At 38.1% G+C, this 22,848-nt stretch overlaps 1 protein-coding gene across 1 annotated transcript; it reads left to right on the forward strand.

The window, feature by feature from the left end:
• The first annotated feature begins 5,070 nt into the window (after nucleotides 1-5,070).
• Nucleotides 5,071-22,743, forward strand: gtf3c5 (general transcription factor IIIC, polypeptide 5). The gene is made up of 11 exons (XM_022221230.2): nucleotides 5,071-5,385; nucleotides 7,035-7,233; nucleotides 7,355-7,550; nucleotides 7,652-7,835; nucleotides 8,064-8,168; nucleotides 10,288-10,402; nucleotides 10,558-10,638; nucleotides 15,309-15,400; nucleotides 19,251-19,333; nucleotides 21,644-21,786; nucleotides 22,475-22,743. Exons 1-11 carry the CDS (start codon nucleotides 5,188-5,190, stop codon nucleotides 22,651-22,653), a joined length of 1,575 nt encoding a protein of 524 aa, XP_022076922.1. The 5' UTR covers nucleotides 5,071-5,187; the 3' UTR covers nucleotides 22,654-22,743.
• The last annotated feature ends 105 nt before the right edge of the window (nucleotides 22,744-22,848 follow it).

A 22,848-nucleotide genomic window follows, 5' to 3' on the forward strand; every position in this document is an offset into this window, starting at 1 on the left:
ATTGAATTCAGGACATTGTGATGTTTCATTTGTGTTGGACTCCTTCATTAAACCAGTGAAAAGAATTGACTGTAATGTTCATAAGCTGCAGACTAACAAAAAAATACTGTGAGAGTAAAAACAAATATTTGAAAAATAATAATATATTTTAAACAAACTGTGGAATTGTTGGTCAATATTGTAAAAGGACACATTTATATTTCAAAATCACGATGAATGTGGATATTATGTAATTTTTTCCTGATAAATGAAAGTAAATAAAAAATTTCCTGTAATTTTACTACGATATTAGCTGCACAAAATGAGAAAAATCTGTGAAATTAAAATTTATATAAAAATTTAAATTTTTATTTTTGCTAATTTAAATACAGTAAAACAGTGTAATTTTTTGTCATATATTGTAAAAGAAAAAATTATTAAAGTGAGGGGGGATCTGTAACATTTTATTATTATTATTATTATTATTATTATTATTAACAATAATAGTGATCACAACAATAATAAAATAATATAAATTCTATTTTTAAATTGTATCTTTTAATCTTTAATATATATTTCATCAATAATGTCTGTTTATATTTATTTTTTAGCTGATTTAAATACAGTAAAACTGTCATTTTACAGTCACATATTGTAAAAGAACAAATTATTTTTATTTTTTTTAAATACAGATTTTTTAAATGTGGACATTATTTACAGTGTTGTCCTGTTTCTTTAAAGGTCCATGTTTAAATGAATCCTTTTCCCTCAGGATTTTGCTAAATAGTATCTCTAATTTTTACAAAACAAGGAAAATCTGAAAAATTAGAATTACAAAAATATTTAGAATTTTTCAGTCCTTAGTATGCATGTTTTTCCCTTTTAAATAACAAAATCAAACTCCAACCACAATAAAAATGAGGCAGCCTGGAAAAAAATGACAAAAATAAGAGTTGAGCTAAACATCTGGCCGTCCTGCAGATGTTCTATTCAGGCCGATGAAGGAAATTAACTATGAGGAGGAGTCACACATGGAGCTGGTTCAGTAACACTGTAAATGATACGATATTAGCCTGCAGTCTCCACCACACTGGTGAGTTTTATTGTTAAATCTTGTCAAGTTTCTGGGTAATTCTTCATTTTTAGGCCTCAGGGAAACACAATGCAGCCCAAAAATGTCCTGTTGGGCTGTTTTAGCATCATGTCATTTGTTTTTTCAGCTCATGCAGGCATATATCATGACATATCCACATATTTTATTAGAGTGAGTAGTGAGATAATTGTTCAACAAAAGAAATCAGTGATAAAAATCTGTCGTGTGGCCTAAAGTTCACATTACACATCCAAAAATGACACAGATTTCCTTCCCGACTGATAAACAGCCAGCTGAATGAAGGTTTGACAGGAGAGGCGACGTGAGAAGTGAGGCTGAGCTGGGAGCAGAGAGGGGGTGAAATCTGCGTGCAGCAGGCCTCCTCCAGAGCGAGCCGGGCAGCCGAGGCGTCCTGATAAACCTTATCAAGGCCTCGGCACGCTGTAACGGCTGCAGCAGGGAGGAGTGGACCGGCCCTGCACAGAGATAGCAACATCCAGACGACGGCAAGAGAAGAGAAGGACAGAAAAATCGACTAAATCTTCAACTTCATCACAGCAAACAACAGACTGTCAGTCACAGTGTTGTGTAACTGCAGTCTCCTCCTCCCACAGCCGGAATAAGACATACTAATAATACTCTACTATTACTAATACTACTACTACTACTATTAATAATAAGACTAGAATTTATGGTGGCTGCTGGACTCCTTCATTAAACGAGTGACAGGAATCAACTAAAATGTTCACAAACAATAAAAACAATTGAAAAATAATGGCAAATATTTGTAAAATAATAACATATTATATGATATATTATGTAATTAATATTTTAAAAAAAATATTTTTTAATTTTAGATTTGTTGTAATTTAACAAAAAATGAAAAATCAACAAAATTAAAATAATATATATATTGTGTATTCTGTTTTATTTATGTGTTATGTGTATTATGTATTATTTTTAAATATATATATATTTAAATTAGAGTTTAAAAATCTGTTTTTATTTTAAACTTGCTGCAATTTAACAAAATAGGAAAAATCTGCTAAATTAAAATTGTTGTTATTTTTAAGTATGAATTAAATATATTTTAAGTTCTATTTTTTGAAATTTTCATAAGCTGCAATGTTATAGTCAAAATTGTAAAAGGAGAAATTAATATTTTCTAAAATATAGATTTTTAATGTTTATATTATGTAGAGTTTTGGTCTTTCTTTTGTTTTTATCCCCAATTAAATTAAAGTGAATTATTTTTTTTCAGCAATTTTACCAGATATTTGCTGTAATTTAACAAATTGGGAAAATGCTGAAAAATTTAAATTACTATTTAAAAATATATATTAATTACATTTGAAATATTATACATATATATATATATATATATATATATAGGTGTGGTCGCTATTTCCAGTTTAAATAAAATATTAAATTGTTTCTTTTCTTAATAACATTGGGATAACTTTTAGTGGATTTAAATGCAGTAAAACGGTGTGATTTTTCATTTATAGAACTCGATATCATGTGTAGTTTTGAACAATGCTTTTTTTCTGTGATTTTACAAAATATTATCTCTTATTTAACCAAAAGGGGAACACTGGGGAAACTAAACTTTTTTAAAATTTATTTATTTATTTATTTTACTATTTTCCAATTTAATATAGTTTAATATACAAACATTTTCTTTCACTTAATGGTAAATATCTGTAAAACTGTGATTTTGTTTAACAATTAAATTCATATGCACATATTTTTTGTTGATTGTAATAATAGGAAAAGCACATGTGTTGCTAATAATAATAATATTCTGTATGCTGCATTCATATGTATCAGTGAATTTGCCATGCACAGATCCATTAATCGAATAATTATAAGTTCTCTCTGTTGCAAAAAGAGATAAATTAAGATTTAAGATTTTTTATTTGCCACATCCTCATATAGAACGTGCAGTAAAAGGCTGAAAATTCGACAAAAAAGTCAAATTATCTTAAATAGTATGGAGGCAGAGATACAGATTTGAATGAAAATCATCAGAATCAGTGTTCCAGTCTTGTCCCAGCACCAGAAGTGTCGCCAGCAGATTGTTAATTTTTTTATATGTTGCAGTTCTGCGTCCACCAAATGAAAATCAGATGCAAAACTGGATCTTATATATGAAATTTCCTCCAATTAGGGAAGCTCATTTCCAAAATTCCTTCGATTACACAGAATCTAATCCACTGCAGCAGCCTGTTACATTTTCACACAGACACACATTCACATTTTAGTGAATTATTTTCGTGCAAAATTCACGAAAATAATTCACTAAATTGTCAAACTGTTCGTTAAAAACTGCATCCTCCACAGCTGCTCATATGAAGGCAACACAGAAGAGTGAGAATAAGACGCCTTCGTGATCACTGTTAACGTGTTGTGTTAATCCTTCAGGCACAAGAAAAGAAGACAAACTAGAACCAGAGCAAACACACAGTCACATCAGACAGTTATTGTCTATACAGGAGCATCTTAAATAACTCGGCAAACACAGAACAGTTTCCTCGGAGTCTTCTTTCTCCTCTGAGGGGATCTGAGAGTCTGTTGACAGTTTCAGGGAGGGACGACACACAAATCCTCTTAGCCTCTTAGCCCTCTGACAACATTAGTGCTAATCAAACATGCTGCTAAATACCCGCTGTTCACTATCATTTAATAACAATACAAAGATTGTTCACGTGGACTCAGGGCATTCAAGAAGATTTGATCATTTGTGTCATTTAACTTTGACAGGATTTGGGTAAACGTCGCCATCATGAGGCCAAAAACTGCACAGCAACAGCAGATTCTAAACAACAGTTGAACGTGTCTGACGTGGTGAAAATGAAGTTTCTACAGCATTCCTTGTTTGTTTTTTTAAAGTCCAAAATAAATTAAATAAAGGACAAAACAGTTCAAGTACAGGCTGATAAGATGATGTTTTCATAATGTGAAACCATATTAAATAATTGTAGAAGTTTAAAGACAGCACTTTGGAAAAGGAAATATTTTTTATATAAATCTAGAGGACGATTCCAGACACATTCGCCACAAGGTAAAAATAATTAATCCTGAATTTATGTAGATAAATTCATGACTGAATTTGATTTTTTTTAAAAGAATTCATCATTTTTCGGGTAAATCTCAGCAATAATAAACTAAAAAGATTTGTAGTACAGTCTGGGTATATAAGTATATAACGATTAAATATATATTTATGTTCAGTGCAATTTAATTTCTGACAGTTTCATTAGAAAATGGATTGACATTCTTGTTTTCTTCTCAGCCTGTTTTAATTTTGATGTGTTGCTTGTTTCTCTTTTTTTTTATGGTAAAATTGTTGTTTTGTAAGAACTGTAAAATCAGCTACAGTGGATTTTACAGCATAAATAAAAATATTTTTTACTAAATTCTAAATTGTAAATGATTGTCCTAGCTCCAAGAAGGCAGGAAATCAATAAAAAAAATAAACTGAAAGATATTTTTTTCCTTGGTTCTCAGGAGGATAAAGCAGTTTAGATATGTATAGATCTAATCATATACATTACCAGTCAAATGTTTGGACACACCTTCCCATTCAGTGTTTTTTATTTAATTATTTTATACAATGCAAATTAATACTGAAGACATGAGAACTATAAAATAATACATATGGAACTATGTTGGACACAAAAAAGTGTTAATCTTCAGTATTAATCTATGATGTAGAAAATAATACAAATAAATAAGAAGCATTAAATGAGAAGGTGTGTTCAAATTTCTGACTGGTAGTGTATGTAAAGATGATACAGTCTACGTATGTAAAAATGTACACGTATATGATCTAGGAATGTATGCGGGGTGGTTCAAAAGAAAAGAAAAGAAAAGAAAAGAAAAGAAAAGAAAGAAAAGAAAAGAAAAGAAAAGAAAAGAAAAGAAAAGAAAAGAAAAGAAAAGAAATAAATATGAATCATGCTTCCGGAACTTTCTGTGTGCACTCATTTTTCCGCCCGGTCTTATTTTGCACTCGGACACTCGCTCATTCCTGGAGTTCCGGCTGTTATTGAACATTTCCTTCTCCTGTATGATTTAAATTACAGTGTTTGTGAACTAATAGTAAATGAAAGATGGCGATGAGCAAGGAGGTGAAGCTGGACTTTACCTTGAAGGAGCTCACTCTGTCCCCGCAGACCGACCTCGTCCCGGGCGGCTCCTCCTCCGTGGAGCTGCGGGACAAGCGGCTGGTGTGTGTCGAGTATCCGGCGGTGGTCCGCAGCGTAGACAAGATGCTGGAGACGCTGGGTGGAGAACAGACGGTGACCAAAGTAAGCAGGACAAAACCAGGGAACACTGTTTTAACCTGGACATATTTTAACTCTGTCAGAGGAATTATAACCCCTCAGTGTTCGAAATTAAATAAGTTTGACCCAGTACAGCTCCATATTATTCATATTAATCCCCCAAAATGAGAGTGATTTGTTCTTTCACCAAGAGATTCTTTCTTATTTGAAATATTTAAGTAATATTTAAGTATTTAATATTTGAGTATAAAATGCCTTCTCAAATGTATTCATACCAATATAAATTGTCATCAACTCAGTGAATTCTAGCTACATTTAAAAGAACAAGCACAATAAGCAAGTAAATAGTAAAAAATTAATGTATGACACTAATAAGAAGGTAAGAGTTCCTCGAGTCCTCTGCATGTCCTGGATATAAAGATAAATATATATAAAACTCATATATGCATACAGTCTCTACATATCCAAGATTGTGATGTTTGAGTTTTTAAACTTGCATTACATGAAATCATACAATTAAACCTCAGATTATCCATATCAAATTTTGATTTATAGTACATTTTAGTTTGACCAATAGGATTTTTCTGACTTGAAATTATAATACTAAGTAACAGACAAAGGTAAGACTTTGTGTCAGAGAAAATGCGGATAAATTTGAACTATTTCTATGTTATTTTCACAGTTTTTCCAAAAAAATATTGAAATAATGCAGCTTTTGCGCCATTCAAAAAAGTTATTGTAAATTATTCCCAAATTCTAAATCATTCTCATTGACTATTCATGGGGAACAGCTGATGCAGTAGTTCTGCAGTAACTTAGAAGACAGAGTCAGAGTGAAAACCAAAGAGCTTATTGAGCTTTCTATTAGTGTCCATCACTGAGAGAGAGAGCTGCACATTGTGGCTGCTCGCAAGACGAGGAATAGAAACCCATGTCCATTTCCAGAGTTTAAAGTAGAATAAAAAAGGACGAGGAGTTCCACAAAGTGACAAATCTGAAAGGTTGGAAGCGGAAAATGACAGCACTGGACCTTCTGAGAGGATAATAATCTGAAATATACAAATAGAATGTTTAAGAATTGTTTAACAGAAAACAATATTGACATTTTGGAGTCCAGACATGAATCCTAATGAGAATCTGTGGAAAAAAAACAGAAGCTTTTAAAAACACAAGAGGAGAAGAACAACGTCCCAGTGCAGAAAGACTGTTAGCAACTATACAAACTGTTTTTTACTTGCTGTGAATGCAAATAAAGAGTTTGCTAGTAACTGCTTTTCTAGTGAAATGTTAAAAGAAGCACAGAAATAGTTGACTTTTATAACACAATGCCATAGCTTCTTTTGTCTCTTGTTTATGTCTTTTTCAGCCATGTAGAAACCTGTACGTCAGATAAAAACTTAGTTTAAATCAAAATTTAGCATCAGATTGAATAAAAAAACCTTTATGCTTAAGAAGACACAAGGAAGCCCTCTCTGCTGTATTTGTTTGATTTGAACTTTTTGAGGGGAATGCACCACTAAAGTTCGATTTCTGCTGACACGGTGATGGTCTAGAGGTAAACTGGAACCTTTGGTGTGTTCATTTGTTCATGGTTATTATTAGTTTGTCAGGTAAGCTTCTGTTGTCACTGTGTTTATCTTATATCTTGTCTGTATTCCCTGTTATTCCCACAGACTTTCGCTAACCCCAACAAGCGTCTTGAGCTTCGTTTCCGACCTCAGGATCCTTTCTGTCACTCTGCGTGTGGAAATCGCTTCCCGTCGAGCAACCTGCTGCTCAGAGTGCGACGTCGGGTCCGAAAGAAAGACCCCAGCGACGCCGAGATCAGCATGGAGATGCTGGGAATCATCGGAACAACGTACAAATTCCAAGGTCAGATGAGAAAGAATCCTGGTGACGTTTTTTTTGGTTAAACTCTCCATCGTGTGAACATCTCGGAGGTTAAAATGACAAAACGAGTTGGTTGTTGTGATTCTGTGTTTGTTCTCTGCAGGCCTGGTGGATTTTCAGTGCCTAGCCGTGCATTCAGAAGGTGGAAAAGTCACGTCTTTGTACGACAAAATCATCCTCCGCAAATCGGAGAATCAGGAGTTCTTCGAGCAGCCGATGCCGTACTTCCTCCCTCCCGCCATCTTCTCGCGCCTCGACACTCCCGTGGATTATTTCTACCGACCTGACGTCCAACAGAGGTCAGTGGGAGCTCTATTGGTCCCTAAGCAGAAGTATTTAGATTGTATATCTTTAATTTCAGGATTTTTTTCACAAAATTTCCCTTCATTTCTGTTTACAGACTGATGCCCATGACCAGGAAGAACTTCATTGGTTTGAATCGCGCACGCCGGCCTCACAACGCTATTTTTGTCAGTTTTAATGAGCCCAGCATGCCGTCTGAATGTCTGGAAGCCGCTAAAGTTAATTGGACAAGAGTCTGTGTGAAGGAGAATGACAAGCAGGCTGAAGAACGGATGAAAAATGTGCGTTTGCAGTTAGAATTCTTCTTCTGACAATGTGAAAACTCTTATATTGTTGGGTTATTTTGTGCAGCTACTTCAATTCTAGTTCTTTTTCCATCAGTGAAGTTCACTACTTTAGCTTCAACTCCTTCAAAAACAGCAAATCATGTTATGTAACAGCACATAAGTATGAATTGCCGTCGTTTTCTAGCTGTCTATCTTATCTCACGTCAGACTTTTTGTACCTAGATGTTTGAGAGCCGGCCCATCTGGTCGCGGAACGCAGTCAAGGCCAACATCAACATCCATCCTGATAAACTCAAACTGCTGCTGCCCGTCTACGCATACTACATGGTGAGAATGACTCTGCATTTCCAGGGGGAAAGAAAAGAAATAAATGTTGTTCATTGTAGGGATCGGCCAATATGGGTTTTCAAAGGCAGATACTGATGCTGATTATTGGTGATCAAGTAAAGATGATAACCAATATTTGGACCCGATATAAGTGAAATGTAATGTTTCAACAACATGTGATAGCAGAGAATCTGTCATTTATAACTAGGCTTCTTCATTAATAAGGGTGACTATAAGTGAATATGTAAACCGAAAGAGACAAGATTAAATTTGGGCTCTTTATGTGACTGAGATTAAATGATCTGTGTTTATGTGAGATCAGTTTAATCAGTTTATCTTCTGCAGTTACATCTTTCACTGTTTATCGCTTTTATTTTCCACTAAGGTCCATATCGTAAAGTATTATTAAATATTGTTTTCCAGACTCTGTTTCAGGTTAATCTGTGGCTGCTTTCTAACTTAGCTGCTAGCCGTTAGCATAGCATCAGCCACTGTAAGAGAAGCTAATTTTCCTGGTTTGTGTTTCTTGTTCAGTTTTTGCTACGTGAGAGACATTTCTGAGACCTCAGAGTAAAGAAATCAGAGAGAGGAGCCTGAATTAGACCTGAAATTGAGCATTTTACGGCCAACAAAAATACAGATACCGAAAATCGGAAAAATGCCAAATATTGGCCTCAATAATCAGCCATCATCGGTCTATTCCTAGTTCATTGTCTCTTATGTCTTGTGACTTTTAACTGAAACTTGAGCACTAAGAATAGTTGCTTGAATTGCTTTCCTCAGCAGAAATGTTCTAAAATGTTTTTTAAATGGAAATGGATTCCAAACAGAAAACCATTCCCTTGTGACTATATGTGGAGCTTATAAAACTGCACAGTTTGTATTTCTGACTGATTCTTTAGTCTCTCTGGAAAAAAATTCAGCCACTTTCAGCACGTTTTTTTCCCCACATTAAAATTTGAGGCTGTGTGAACGACAATATGTCAGGAACTACCAAAGATAAAAGCCAGATTTTTTTATTGTTATTTCTCATTATGTCATTGATTCAGAATTATAAACCTCAAAGAAATTCCACAAAAATACACGACAAGTCTCCTTCAAGCTAAAGTTTATTCTTACAAAGTGGCTTAAAATACCAATGCTAAGTTTCAATAAAATTCAGTAATCAGTCAATGAAAGTACAGATATCAATAATTGGACAAATGTCAAATATCAGCCACGATAATCTGTCATAATCATAGACTGTATATAAAGATGGACGTTGCATCTGGCTCCAAAATTGAAGCCCACCCGGAAGTGTCAAAAACTTGCAATATCACGCCGTCCGCTAGGGTTGGCTCCAAAAAGCTTTTGCTCCATAGACCCCAATTCATTTTTGGAAAAAATAAAATTTGATCGACTGATTTTCTACAGCTCAGGATTTTTTCCCCCGTTAGTTTTCATGGTCAAAATGAGAGATCAGGTGGCCAATCTTAAAATAAATCAATACTGAATTTTAAATAAATCGTTAAAGTTGGCGGAGCCAGGGGGCGTGGCTATACTTGATTGACAGTCCCATTGACTGGTCCTGCCCTGAGTTGCTCTCCGGTCCAGTCTGTTTGATGACGCTTTTTACGTCACTGGCTCCAAAAAATCCAAAATGGCGACCAGGAAGTAGCAAAATCCGGGCTTCATTTTCTCGGCGTTGAAACCAACGGGTGACGTCACGGTTAGTTCACGCCTGGTCATAATCGATCTGTCCCTAGTTGATTATCTCTTATGTCTTGTGACTTTTAACTGAAAACTGAGCACTAAAAATAGTTACTCGAGCTGCTTTCCTGAACAGAAATGTTCTAGAAATGTTTTTTTTAAAATGGAAATGGATTCCAAACAGAAAACTTTCCCCTTGTGACTATATATGAAGCTCATAAAATTGCATTATTTGTGTTTTTGACTGATTATACAAAGCACAATATAGTTTACAATGAAATCAAGCGCCAAAGCTCTAGTCCTGAAAAACTCCACTGGATTGTTTAGTCTCTCTGTGAATTTGTAGAGTTGCTCATTCAGTCTGTCCTCTGCTGTCACAGAATAATGAAGCTCCTTGAATCCAAACTAAACATCAGATTAACTTTGGTAGGTGACAGGACCGTGGAGAAGCCTGTGGGTGAGGTTCGGTTATGACCCCAGAAAGACCTCGGAGTCCAAGAAATACCAGATGCTGGATTTCAGGATCCGCTGTAGCACCAAACACGGTGAGTTTTCGCTGCAGGTTTTTTTTCCATTTCTGACAGAACTTTGTCGATATTTGATCCGGCAAAGAAATGCGATAATACTCAAGAATCGGCTTGCTTGTTTTTTTTTTTTTATTATCAGCTGTCTTTGCTCCTCCTTTTTCCGACACTTTTAGGCTACTCACTGTCCGACATCCCGGTGAAAGCCAAAAGAAGCGCCCTCGACTACAGCCTGCCAATCACTCACAACAAAACAGGTCAGTAGTCACATTTGCCCTCAAATGGAGGTCAGCGGGAATATTGGACGCACATCGCGAGGTGCATTTCCTTGAAAACGACTGATTCGTGGATTTTATACCGACTTCAGGACATGTTTTGGACAAAATAGTTTACTGGCTTGTTTTGTCTGGATGTCCAAGGTTGGATTATGGCCGTTTTTTGTGGAATAGTTTCATCTGTGTGTAGTAATGAACCCGGAAATGCGAGTCGCGCTGTGTACGTTGAAGCCGTGTATAGAGAACGGATGGATGGATATTCGTTGTTTGTGGACAAATGTGTTTATATTACCCACTGTGGTAATCACATCTGAAAGTGGTTTATACCGGCGGATTCATGAGAATCTAAGCTTTCCATCGGCGTATAGTGTTTGTATAATCGCGTTTGGAGCCTTCGGACATTCTTGAAATTCCTATGCAAATTAGTAGGTGTACCGCTGGCGGTACACTGAAGTTTTAAACATACTTTGCAGCGAGGCTTTGTCTGTTGTTCGTCTGACGCATCAAAACCGAACCAGTTCCAAATGATTGAGTTAGCTGTGCCTTTCTTTTGAATGAGTTCTCTGCTACATGCTGCCACTGCCACAGGGAAGGGGGCTGTGTCACACCGCGCTACGGAAGCCCACGAGGATGGGCGGACGGAAAGCCAAAGATGCCGGTGTTCAAGATTAACTGGTGATCCGATCAACTGGTGATTCTAGCGTTTCTGAGACAGATGTTTCGTAGACGTGGCTTTTCAGAACCCCTTACCGACTAACCAGAAAATAAACAATGGAACAACTTTGCTTCTAAAAATGAGATTTCTGCTGTTTTATTCATTTTGGTCCTGACAAAATATCTGGAAATAAGTCGCGTTCTCATCGTAGGAGTCATGCGCTGTCAGAGAGAGATTTTCCCGTGTTGCCCTTTCTTACCACTGGCTACACTAACACCTAACTAACGTAAACTAACCTAAATCCTACGCTTACCTATCTACTAACTTATCGACCTTCAGACTTAACTATAAAACTACCTTCACACTTACCTATAGATGCCACAAACGCTTAACAGATACACAGACACAGACAGACAAATTACAGAACAGACATACAAAACAGTTACAATCACAAAAAGACAATAACACCAGACTCTCAACATACCTTACCTCAGACACTCTCACTTTCAAACAGCCACTCACTCTGTCACAATCAAACTGCAATCACACTATCAACCACTCTACAACTATAACTTGCTTGATGAAATGCCTGCCTTGTCTAAACTTTCTCCTCACTAAACCCACAAGGTTGTAATGGGTTAACCAACCTTATACAGAGAGAGAGATGTACTCTCCAAATCTCTCCACCTGTGTGCCCACCTGTGTAGCCTAATTTGGCCACACAGGTCAGTGGTGTAGTCCAGGGTATACGGCGGTATACTGCGTATACCCACTTATTTTTCAGTTAGCATAGCGTATACCCACTTCTAATGCTCCCTGGTGCGCATCATTCAGTAATATCTGTGTGCCAGGTAGCCCTCTTTACCTTAAGGATGATGAAGCCATGAACAACCCTCCTCTGCCTGTAATTGGCTGGTACATGCTACCTTCACTGATTCGATTGGTTAACTTTAGGGATGAGCCAATCAGAGGCAGAGTAGGGCGGGTCATACAGAGGAAAATTTTGCTAACACCTCTGTGGCGCTCCAGTTGATTGACAGGTCTGCTTGAAAGATGCGCGAAAATGCGAGAAAGTCAGAATAAACACCTTTCAAGTGAGTGACACGTATCGAGCGAACCTACTTTCATGGACGATATAATTCTCAGGTAAGTTTTAAGGTGGTTTCCAAATTAATCATTGTTTTAAACTACTGGCAACATGACTGCACATTTCAAGGAGAGGATATTTTGTCGCCAGTGGTTAAAGCTGCAGTCAATTCCAGCCATTTTCAGTACAAAAAAATCGCTAATATTCTATTTGTAAATAAAAATATGACGAGAAATACAGGGAATATTGGACGCGCATCGCGAGGTGCATTTCCTCGAAAACGACCTATTCGTGGATCATATACCGTCTTCAAGACATGTTTTGGACAAAATAGTTTACTGGCTTGTTTTGTCTGGATGTCCAAGGTTGGATTATGGCCGTTTTTTGTGGAATATTTTCATCTGTGTGTAATAATGAACCCGGAAATGTGAGTCGCGCTGTGTACGTTGGAGCCGTGTACAGAGAACGGATGGATGGATATTCGTTGTTTGTCGGACAAATGTGTTTATATTACCCGCTGGGGTAATCACATCTGAAAGTGGTTTATACCGGCGGATTCATGAGAATCTAAGCTTTCCATCGACGTATAGTGTTTGTATAATTGCGTTTGCAGTTTCAGACATTTAGCAAATTGCTTATGCAGATCTCAAAGTGTACCGTGGGCGGGACACTGAAGCGCAACGGGTTAAACTGAGTGTCGGCCGAGTCTGACTAACATTTTGAAAGGCTAACGTTATTCTAACGTAAGTCTGAAGCTAGCTAGATTGGGATAATGTGGGAAAACCTCTAGGCTGGTAGTTGATTTTAAAGTAAGTAAAAACACAAGAATGGGGACAGGTAGTTTAAGATTCGACCTAAAACAATATTGAGGTTTTATTCATGATGAAATATGAACAAGTATGCACTGTCAGCTTCATATTTGAAGTATTTTATTTAAATAAATGTTCAAAAGTAACTGAAACACCATGTTTGCCTCATGATAAATACATGTTACATAAATCCAGTTTGCTTGTGTGACCAATAATAACTACAAACTGCTCCTAATCAAGTCATGATAATTTTATAATAGTGGGCAAGTAGAAATGACTGAATAAATTGAATAGAGTAGTCTTCTATGTCACTGTTTCTAAAACAGGGTGTTTTTCTGGACTAATTAAAAAAAAAAGGTGAAAATTAAGAGTATACCCACTTCTCCAGGGACCACTACACCACTGACACAGGTGTGCCTGTGCCCAGTTTGAGGTGTGCCCACCTGTGTGCCCAGTTTGAGCAAATGGGTTAACTGTGTGCAAGTGCTACTTGAGCACCTGTCTAATTAAATCATTTGAATTTTTTTGATAGTGTCAAATTTTGTTGTGATAAGTATTTACCTCTGTAGGGTTCCATACATGTAGCTATATAAGAATATGTACCTGTGAGAGATACGTTTTGCTTTTATGTGTGATACAATTGTTAATTTTGTTTGTATTTTTTTAATGTCTGGACTTCTGCTTTGTATATTTCTACAGTTGTACAATTTCATTTAGCAGATACTTTTATCCAAAGTGACATGCATCTGAGAATACATGCAACACAAGCAAGGATCTAGTCAGGAGAAAAAAACCTGGATAAAGCCATTAAAAAAGTTAAAATGTTTAAATAGGACCTTGGTGTCTGCAGAAGCTAATAGGATTGTTACTTCTTTTTTTTCAGCAAGTGAAGTACAAAGGTATTCGGTGAAGAAGTGGTTTTTAGTCTTTTTTTTAGGACTGGGAGAGATTCTGCAGATGAAACTTACTGTCAAACAATGCAGTGAGATAATCTTATTTGGTCTGTTTTTATTATTTCTCATTTTATTGTTTGCATGTCTTGAATTGCGAGATTGTGTTGCTTGTTTGAAACAGCAGCTTCTGAAGGCAGGAATGAGAAATTGTTGGTTAAAATGTGGGTCAGATGGTTTATATAATTTCGTTGTTTTACTTAAAAGGTGTATAAAAGTAAAACAACGCAGATCCACCAGCTTAATTGCAGTAATCTTTGAAAACAGTAACAGTATTTCTCGTGTTGTTTCTGCCTGACCGTCGGACTGAAGCCTCAGACTGTCACCAGTTAATCTGGTGTAGATCGTCACACTCTGCCGCAGCGAAGCGATATTTCCACTCCGTTAGGTGGAAGTCCTCATAAAACCGCGTATTTTATTGGTAGACTGAACAGCCGTGAGTCAAAAAAGAACAATAACGATTTTTGGAGCCAATGTTAAAGCTGACAACAAGAGCATTTCGGAACAGTTTATTGACATCTGTGTGTTTTGAACAGGCATCAACACAGTCACCCATAGGTGAAGAAAATAGAAATCGAAGCTTAAGAATTATCTTTCCCTTAAACATTCAAGCCAACTGCAAACATGTAGCTAAATGGATGTATGCATTCCAAAAAAAATAATCATTCCACGCAAAGTTTTACATAGAGACATCATTCTATGGATTGCCGGTGTAACATCTGTCTCGCTAACTGAAAATCACCAGTTAATCTTGAACACCGGAAAACTGCGGGGGAAAAACTCGAGTTTGCAAAATAAAAATCTTTTTTAGCAACAAATTCGATAAATCGATTAAATCTATTTTTTGCCCAGCCCTACTTCAAATTGATTTTAATGTAGATTTTATGTTATTTTTCACCTTGTATTGGATTTAGCACTAATAAATGTTGTCATCGCTCTGTAGATTTGACTTAAACACCTCATTTCCAGCATTGGGAGACGACAGCAGCGGGAATATTGAACTTCTCCATTTTTGCTGTCAAGGTCACTCTGACCTACTTGGTTTTACTTGAGTATAGAAAGAATTAATCATTAAACTCTTCGCTCCATCCAGATCCCACTGCTTTGCTAAAGTAAACTGGAGTGTTTTTCTTTTTTTTTTCTTTTTCAAGGTCCTGTACCAGCCAGTGTGATGGATCTTCCAGGTCAGGAGGGTTCAAGCAGCAGCAGCCGAGATCCAGCTCCAGTCTGCTACCAGCTCAGGGTCAGTGAATGAAAACAAGAGTTTCATGCGACGCCACAATTCAAGCAAACATACCAGTTGGTCTCGAGCTCTTTTTTCTTCACAGCACAAGTCATGTACTTTTACACAAAGGTCATTCCGTCTCAAATTATCATACTTTTAAAAATATTCTCTCGTTAGCCTGAATTTTTTTATAGCACAAATTATAGATATTTATTAAGATATTTGCAAAATTTTAGATTGATTTATCAAATGTTTTCCAAGAGTTATTAAAAAATGGAGCGTGTTTTTTCATTCGTTTAAATTTAAGGCTGCTTAAACAACAAACTCTCAGGAAGCGTTAAAGATAAAAGCCAGATTTTTTTTTATCATCGTTTCTCATCTTCTCATTGATTCAGAGTTATAATCTTCAAAGAAGTCCCATAAAAGTTCACGATAAGTCTCCTTCAGCTCCAGTTTATTGCGACATAGTGGCTGAAAATACAAAATATGCCAATATTCAACAAGAAAAGCACTCTGAGAGCGCAGTGCTCCGCCAAGGCTGCTCAGTTGTTGTATGATTTCCTACAGATAAGCCCCGATAAGTCTGCAATGGTTGATTTGTAGTAGGATCGCAATCATGTGATCAGCAGCTGACGTAGTGTTTATTTGTTGTCATAGTTACAGTGACGCTGTGCTGCTGTTTCACAATGATGCAGAAATCTTAAAACAAATCCGTCAGATCTGGATTATAAGCCGCATCACTGTCAAAGTCTAATCAGATGGTCCTTGTGTCATTTCTGAGCTTCCCTGAAAATTTCATCCAAATCCGTTGGTCCGTTTTTGAGTAATGTTGTGAACTAACAGACAGACAAACAGACTGACCAACGTATGTCAGTTGTCACATAACTCCACCACATTCCTTGGTGGAGTAAGAAAATTCTTAGTTATGTTTTGAGAACCGTTTTCAACTCTGTTCTGCCTGGATTAGAACAGCTAACAACATTTTTGTTTTCTTGGTACAAGAAAAGTTGCTAAATGTCGAGTGCTGCTGCAGATGGCTGCCTGCCAGTCGCTCCTCGTCATCATGTTTACAGTTAACATTTTGTACTTTTGTTCTTTTATTTATCCTTTTTAATTATTTTTTTAGCACTGATCCTTAGTATCCACTGAGACACACACTAATTGTACATATTTCACGTTTGTTTATTGTACTCTGGCAAAACATTTTCCTCTGGGATAAATATATTTGATTTTATCTTATCAACTCAGTTATGAAAGTTCAACAACTAACATTTTGGTTTTTCATTTTTACGACAAAGATTTTTATATTAGAATACATTTTTTTGTAACATGCAGCTACATGCACTTACAGTCAAAAGCATGGACACACCTTCTCATTCAGTGATTTGTACTGAATTATTTTATACATTGTAGATTAATGCCGAAGACATCAATAACTATAAAAGCATACACATGGAATTATGTTGGAAACAAAAAAGTGTTAATCTTCAGTATTAATCTATGATGTAGAAAAGAATACAAATAAATAAAAAGCATTGAATGAGAAGCTGTGTCCAAACTTTTGACTGAAAATATCCCATAATCAGAGATTCATTAATCTACTTGTCCAATATTGCAGATTTTGAATTATTTACATGATGAGAATTAACAGTGAAAATTTTGTGCTTTTATCTTTAATAGTTCCTGAGATATTGTCTAAAAACCTCAAATGTCAACGTGTGAAAAAACGTGCTGAAAGTGGGTCAGTGAGCATTTAACAAAACAAAGTATTTGATATTCCAAACTCAGATTTCACTGTCAGCATTTTAAATATTCAAAGTTTATGATAAAAAGTTTTAGCCAAATCAGAGATGGTTGAGCAGAAGACCCCTGATGATTTAAATGTTAGCTTACTTACTTCTTACTTAGGCCTTGAACCCCTAGAGGGGCATAGGCCATTCACAACAGTCTGCCAGCATCCACGGTCCTGGGCGATTCGCTCCAACTCTCCCCAGGTGCAGCCGGTCTGCTTGGTGTCCGCCTCCAGGTCTCTTCTCCAGGTGTTCTTTGGTCGGCCTCTCTTTCTCTTCCCCTGAGGATTCCAGGTCAAGGCCTGGCGTGTGATGTTTGTTGATGGTTTCCTCAGGGTATGCCCTATCCATCGCCATCTTCTTCTCCTGATCTCTTCTTCTGCTGGCACTTGGTTGGTTCTTTCCCAGAGATCGACATTACTGATGGTATTTGGCCAGTGGATCTTTAGAATTCTTCGCAGGCATGAATTGAAGAAGGTCTGAACTCTCTTGATGGTGGTCTTTGTTGTTCTCCACGTCTCTGCTCCATACAGAAGGACTGATTTGACGTTGGAGTTGAACAGGCGGATTTTGGTGCGAGATGTTATAAGGTTGGATCGCCAGATGTTCTTTAGGATTATGAATGCTGCTCTTGCCTTCCCGATGCGGGTCTTAACGTCTGCATCTGTTCCTCCCTGCTGGTTGATAACGCTCCCAAGTTAGGTGAAAGTCTCGACCTCTTCCAGGTTTTTGTCTCCCAACTTCACCGCTTCTCTACTGGAGGCGTTGATTTTCAGGATCTTGGTCTTGTTGGGGTGGATCCGGAGGCCGACTTGGGAGGCATGGGAGGCTAGTCTTGTGGTCTTATTCTGCATCTGTTTTTGATTGTGGGAGAGCAGAGCGAGATCATCAGCAAAGTCAAGGTCGTCCAGCTGAGTCCAGAGGGTCCACTGGATGCCGTCCCTCTGTCCATCCGTCGTCTGCCTCATCACCCAGTCAATGGAGAGGAGAAACAGGAACGGCGACAGAAGGCACCCCTGTCATCAGTTCGAAACGACGCGTCAACTGGCCTCCATGGACAACCTGACACGCCATTCCCTTGTAAGACTCCTTGATGATGCGTGTCAATTTGGCTGGGATCCCATAGTGTCGGAGGAGTTGCCACAGGGTGTCACGATGAAGACTGTCAAAGGCCTTGAGGAAATCCACAAAGTTTACGTACAACGAGGAATTCCACTCCAGGGACTGCTCGACTATGATACGTAATGTGGCGATCTGGTCGGTACATGATCTGTCCCGCCTGAAGCCCGCCTGGTGATCCCGGAGCCTGACATCCACTGCGTCCCTCATCCTCTCCCACAGAATCCGATTGAACACCTTCCCCGGCACTGACATGAGTGTGGTGCCTCTGTAGTTCTCACAACTGCTGAGGTCACCTTTCTTGGGCAACTTGATAATGTGTCCATCTTTCCAATCTGTTGGTGTTTCTTCCTGTTCCCAGACCTTCACAAAGAGCGGTAGTAGCATGTCGGCTGTTGTCTCTACGTCTGCCTTGAGGGCTTCTGCTGGAATTCCATCTGGGCCGGCTGCCTTGCCGTTCTTCATCTTCTTGATGGCGCGGATAATTTCTTCTCTAGTTGGTGGATCGCAGTCTATGTCAATGTCAATCTCTGCTTCTGCTATGTCTGGAGGGTTCTCAGGAGCTGGTCTGTTGAGGAGTTCCTCAAAATGTTCCGCCCATCTCTCTAATAGTTGTTCAGAGTCTGTGATGTTTTGTCCCTGTTTATCTTTGACCGGTCGCTCTGGTCTGCTGTACTTGCCTGCTAGCTTCTTGGTTGTCATGTACAGGTCTTTCATATTTCCATGATAGGCTGCTTCTTCTGCTTCTTGCGGTTTAAATGTTAGAGAAGAGAATAAATGTTGGCATAAATGAAAATTTAAACAGGATGTTGTTTGATTTAAGTTTGGACCTTACACATTAAATTATAGAAACATTTTTTAGATTACTGTCTCAAATTTGAAGCTGAAAACACTGGTCATCATATTTTCCTTATAAAGTCCTGGAAAAGCTGTTTCTGACGTCTGTTTCACCTCCACAGGAATCGGCCTACATTTTCAGAGAGGGCATGCTGCCTCCTCACAGACAAATGTTTTACCAGCTGTGTGATTTGGATGTGGAAAGGTACGAGTGGCATGCGTACACACTCCTACTGATTAGTGCTCTTTTCATCTTGTACACCTTGTCCTAGTACTTGAGGTTTATTAATCTGACGTCAGTGTCTGCAACCATCACTCCTGTGTTCTAATGCTACATTGTGTTAGCTAATGGTGTTGAAAGGCTCATTGATGATTAGAAAACCCTTGTGCAGTTATGTTAGCACATGAATAAAGTGTGAGTTTTCATGGAAAACATGAAATTGTCTGGGTGGCCCCAAACTTTAGAGCAGTAGTGTATTTGATTTATTGTCTTAGAAACAGTGACGTTGTGGCAGTAGCCCAACATTATGAAACGATAGAGGAAATATCACATGACATACAGTGGGTATGGAAAGTATTCAGACCCCTTGAAATGTTTCACTCTCTGTGTCATTGCAGCCATTTGCCAAAATCAAAAAAGTTCATTTTATTTCTCATTAATGTACACTCAGCACCCCATCTTGACAGAAAAAAACAGAAATGTAGAAATTTTTGCAAATTTATTAAAAAAGAAAAACTGAAATATCACATGGTCAGAAGTATTCAGACCCTGTGTTCAGTATTGAGTAGAAGCACCCTTTTCAGCTAGTACAGCCATGAGTCTTCTTGGAAATGACGCAAGAAGTTTTTCACACCTGGATTTGGGGATCCTCTGCCATTCTTCCTTGCAGATCCTCTCCAGTTCTGTCAGGTTGGCTGGTGAACGTTGGTAGACAGCCATTTTGAGGTCTCTCCAGAGATGCTCAACTGGGTTTAGGTCAGGGCTCTGGCTGGGCCAGTCAAGAACGGTCAAAGAGTTGTTCTAAAGCCACTCCTTTGTTATTTTAGCTGTGTGCTTAGGGTCATTGTCCTGTTGAAAGGTGAACCTTCAGCCCAGTCTGAGGTCCTGAGCACTCTGGAAGAGGTTTTCCTCCAGGATATCTCTGTACTTGGCCTCATTCATCCTTCCTTCAATTGCAACCAGTCGTCCTGTCCCTGCAGCTGAAAAACACCCCCACAACATGATGCTCCCACCACCATGTTTCACTGTAGGGATTGTATTGGGCAGGTGATGAGCAGTGTCTGGTTTTCTCCACACATACCGCTTAGAATTAACACCAAAAAGTTCAATCTTGGTCTCATCGGACCAGAGAATCTTATTTCTCATAGTCTGGGAGTCCTTCATGTGTTTTTTGGCAAACTCTATGTGGGCTTTCATGTGTCTTGCACTGAGGAGAGGCTTCCGTCGGGCCACTCTGCCATAAAGCCCCGACTGGTGGAGGGCTGCAGTGATAGTTGACTTTGTGGAACTTTCTCCTATCTCCCGACTGCATCTCTGGAGTTCAGCCACAGTGATCTTTGGGTTCTTCTTTACCTCTCTCACCAAGGCTCTTCTCCCACCATTGCTCAGTTTGGCTGGACGGTCAGGTCTAGGAAGAGTTGTGGTCGTCCCAAACTTCTTCCATTTGAGGATTATGGAGGCCACTGTGCTCTGAGGAACCTTGAGTGCTTCAGAAATTCTTTTGTAACCTTGGCCAGATCTGTGCCTTGCCACAATTCTGTCTCTGAGCTCTTTGGGCAGTTCCTTCGACCTCATGATTCTCACTTGCTCTGACATGCACTGTGAGCTGTAAGGTCTTATATAGACAGGTGTGTGCCTTTCCTAATCAAGTCCAATCAGTTTAATTAAACACAGCTGGACTCCCATAAAGAAGCAGAACCATCTCGAGGAGGATCAGAAGAAATGGACAGCATGTGAGTTAAATATGAATGTTGCTGCAAAGGGTCTGAATACTTGTGACCATGTGATATTTCAGGTTTTCTTTTTTAATACATTTGCAAAAATTTCTACATTTCTGTTTTTTCTGTCAAGATGGGGTGCTGAGTGTACATTAATGAGAAATAAAATGAACTTTTTTGATTTTGGCAAATGGCTGCAATGACACAGAGAGTGAAAAATTTCAAGGAGACTGAATACTTTCCGTACCCACTGTAATGTCATTATTAATGGAAGGGTTTGGAAGAAAAGTGGTCTAACCCACTTTCTGTAGTTTTAGAGAAAAAAGTGTTCAAAGTTTTGTGATTTCAAGAATGGTCTAATATTTGAAATGCTACATTTGAGTTGGACCATTTGGTCAGACCACTTAACCACTGAAATGTAGACAATAAAATGTTCCAGAAATTTAGTAAAACTCGGTTCAAATTTTTTGTGGGTTCGACCACTCTGCTTCTAACCCGCTCAGTTACTGTAGAGAAGCCACACAGTTTTACCTCTTGCTGTGGTGAGGTTTTAAGGCAGCTTGTTGTTTATCTTCAGTATCAAAGAGGTGATCGAGGAGAACACCGGCAGCGAGCAGCTGTGCGACGAACGTGATGGCTGGTGTGTTCTCGGCACCACAGACAAACTGAGAGACATCATCTCAGCCATGATTAAGAAGATCGTCCGAGCTCAGAAACCAGGTAAGAAAATGGGCGACTTATCATGGCCTATTTTTAGGGTTACAAGTAGTCACTGTGCTATTTGGTGACATGGTGTGTACCGCACTAAACATGGACCAATGGAAGCGAAGACATTGGACTCTTCTGAAGTGGCCTTCTATGAGCCCTGATCTAAATCCTATTGAACATCTGTGGAAGGAGCTGAAACATGGTGTCTGGAGAAGGCACCCTTCAAACCTCAGACAACTGGAGCAGTCTGCTTATGAGGAGTGGAACAAAATACCTGCTGAGAGATGCAGAAGTCTCACTGACAGTTACAGAAAGCATTTGATTGCAGTGATTGCCTCAAAAGGTTGCCTCAAAATAATTAGGTTAAGGGTACCATGATTTTTGTCTGGCCTGTTTCATGAGTTTATTTTTTAAAATAATTCTTTTAAACCAAAAGCAATGTCTGATTTTCATTGGTTCATCTTCATAGAATTTTTTACTTATTATTACTTTTGTCAGATTCAAATTATTTGTCCAACCATTCTGGGTTTTTCTTTCATTAACCGAGGGATACCAACATTTTTGTCCATGTGTGTATGTGACGGAGGATAGAAAACAAAGGGATGCAGCACTTTGGCTTCTGTTTAAAGCAATTACTGATGAAAAGTGAGTTTATTCTGTAGTAAACATTTTGGTCTGTTAATTTATTTCTCTTCTTCAGCGTTGCCGGAACTCCCCAAAACACGAAGACGCAAATCCCTGAGTTCAAAGAGAGACATGGATGTTGAAGAGGATGATGAAGAAGAGTTCAAGGAAGATGAAGAGGAGGATGACGACGAATTTCAGCCATCTGAGGGAAGTGAAAATGAGATGGAGACAGAGATTCTCGATTACATGTAACAAAAGACTCCACGTGATCGGTAATAAGTGTGAACTGTGGTGTCTCACCTGTTTAGTTAAATACAAATAAAGACATTTAATATTTGTAAAGGCTTCTGTAAATGTGCTTCGTCTTTGTTACACACCGCCAAACTGACTAGTAGCCGCCAAACTGTTACCACGGTATACTGAACTTTGTCACGGAGAAGAATCAAA

Source organism: Acanthochromis polyacanthus, chromosome 18 (assembly GCF_021347895.1).
Source record: "Acanthochromis polyacanthus isolate Apoly-LR-REF ecotype Palm Island chromosome 18, KAUST_Apoly_ChrSc, whole genome shotgun sequence".
Lineage (NCBI taxonomy): Eukaryota > Metazoa > Chordata > Actinopteri > Pomacentridae > Acanthochromis > Acanthochromis polyacanthus.

Bases quoted from the DNA above. Each gene is read 5' to 3' on its own strand.
- gtf3c5 (XM_022221230.2), top strand. From the start codon at position 5,188: ATGGCGATGAGCAAGGAGGTGAAGCTGGACTTTACCTTGAAGGAGCTC. The intron at 7,234-7,354 runs GTCAGATGAGAA...TGTTCTCTGCAG, and splicing joins AACAACGTACAAATTCCAAG to GCCTGGTGGATTTTCAGTGC. The intron at 21,787-22,474 runs GTAAGAAAATGG...TCTCTTCTTCAG, and splicing joins CGTCCGAGCTCAGAAACCAG to CGTTGCCGGAACTCCCCAAA.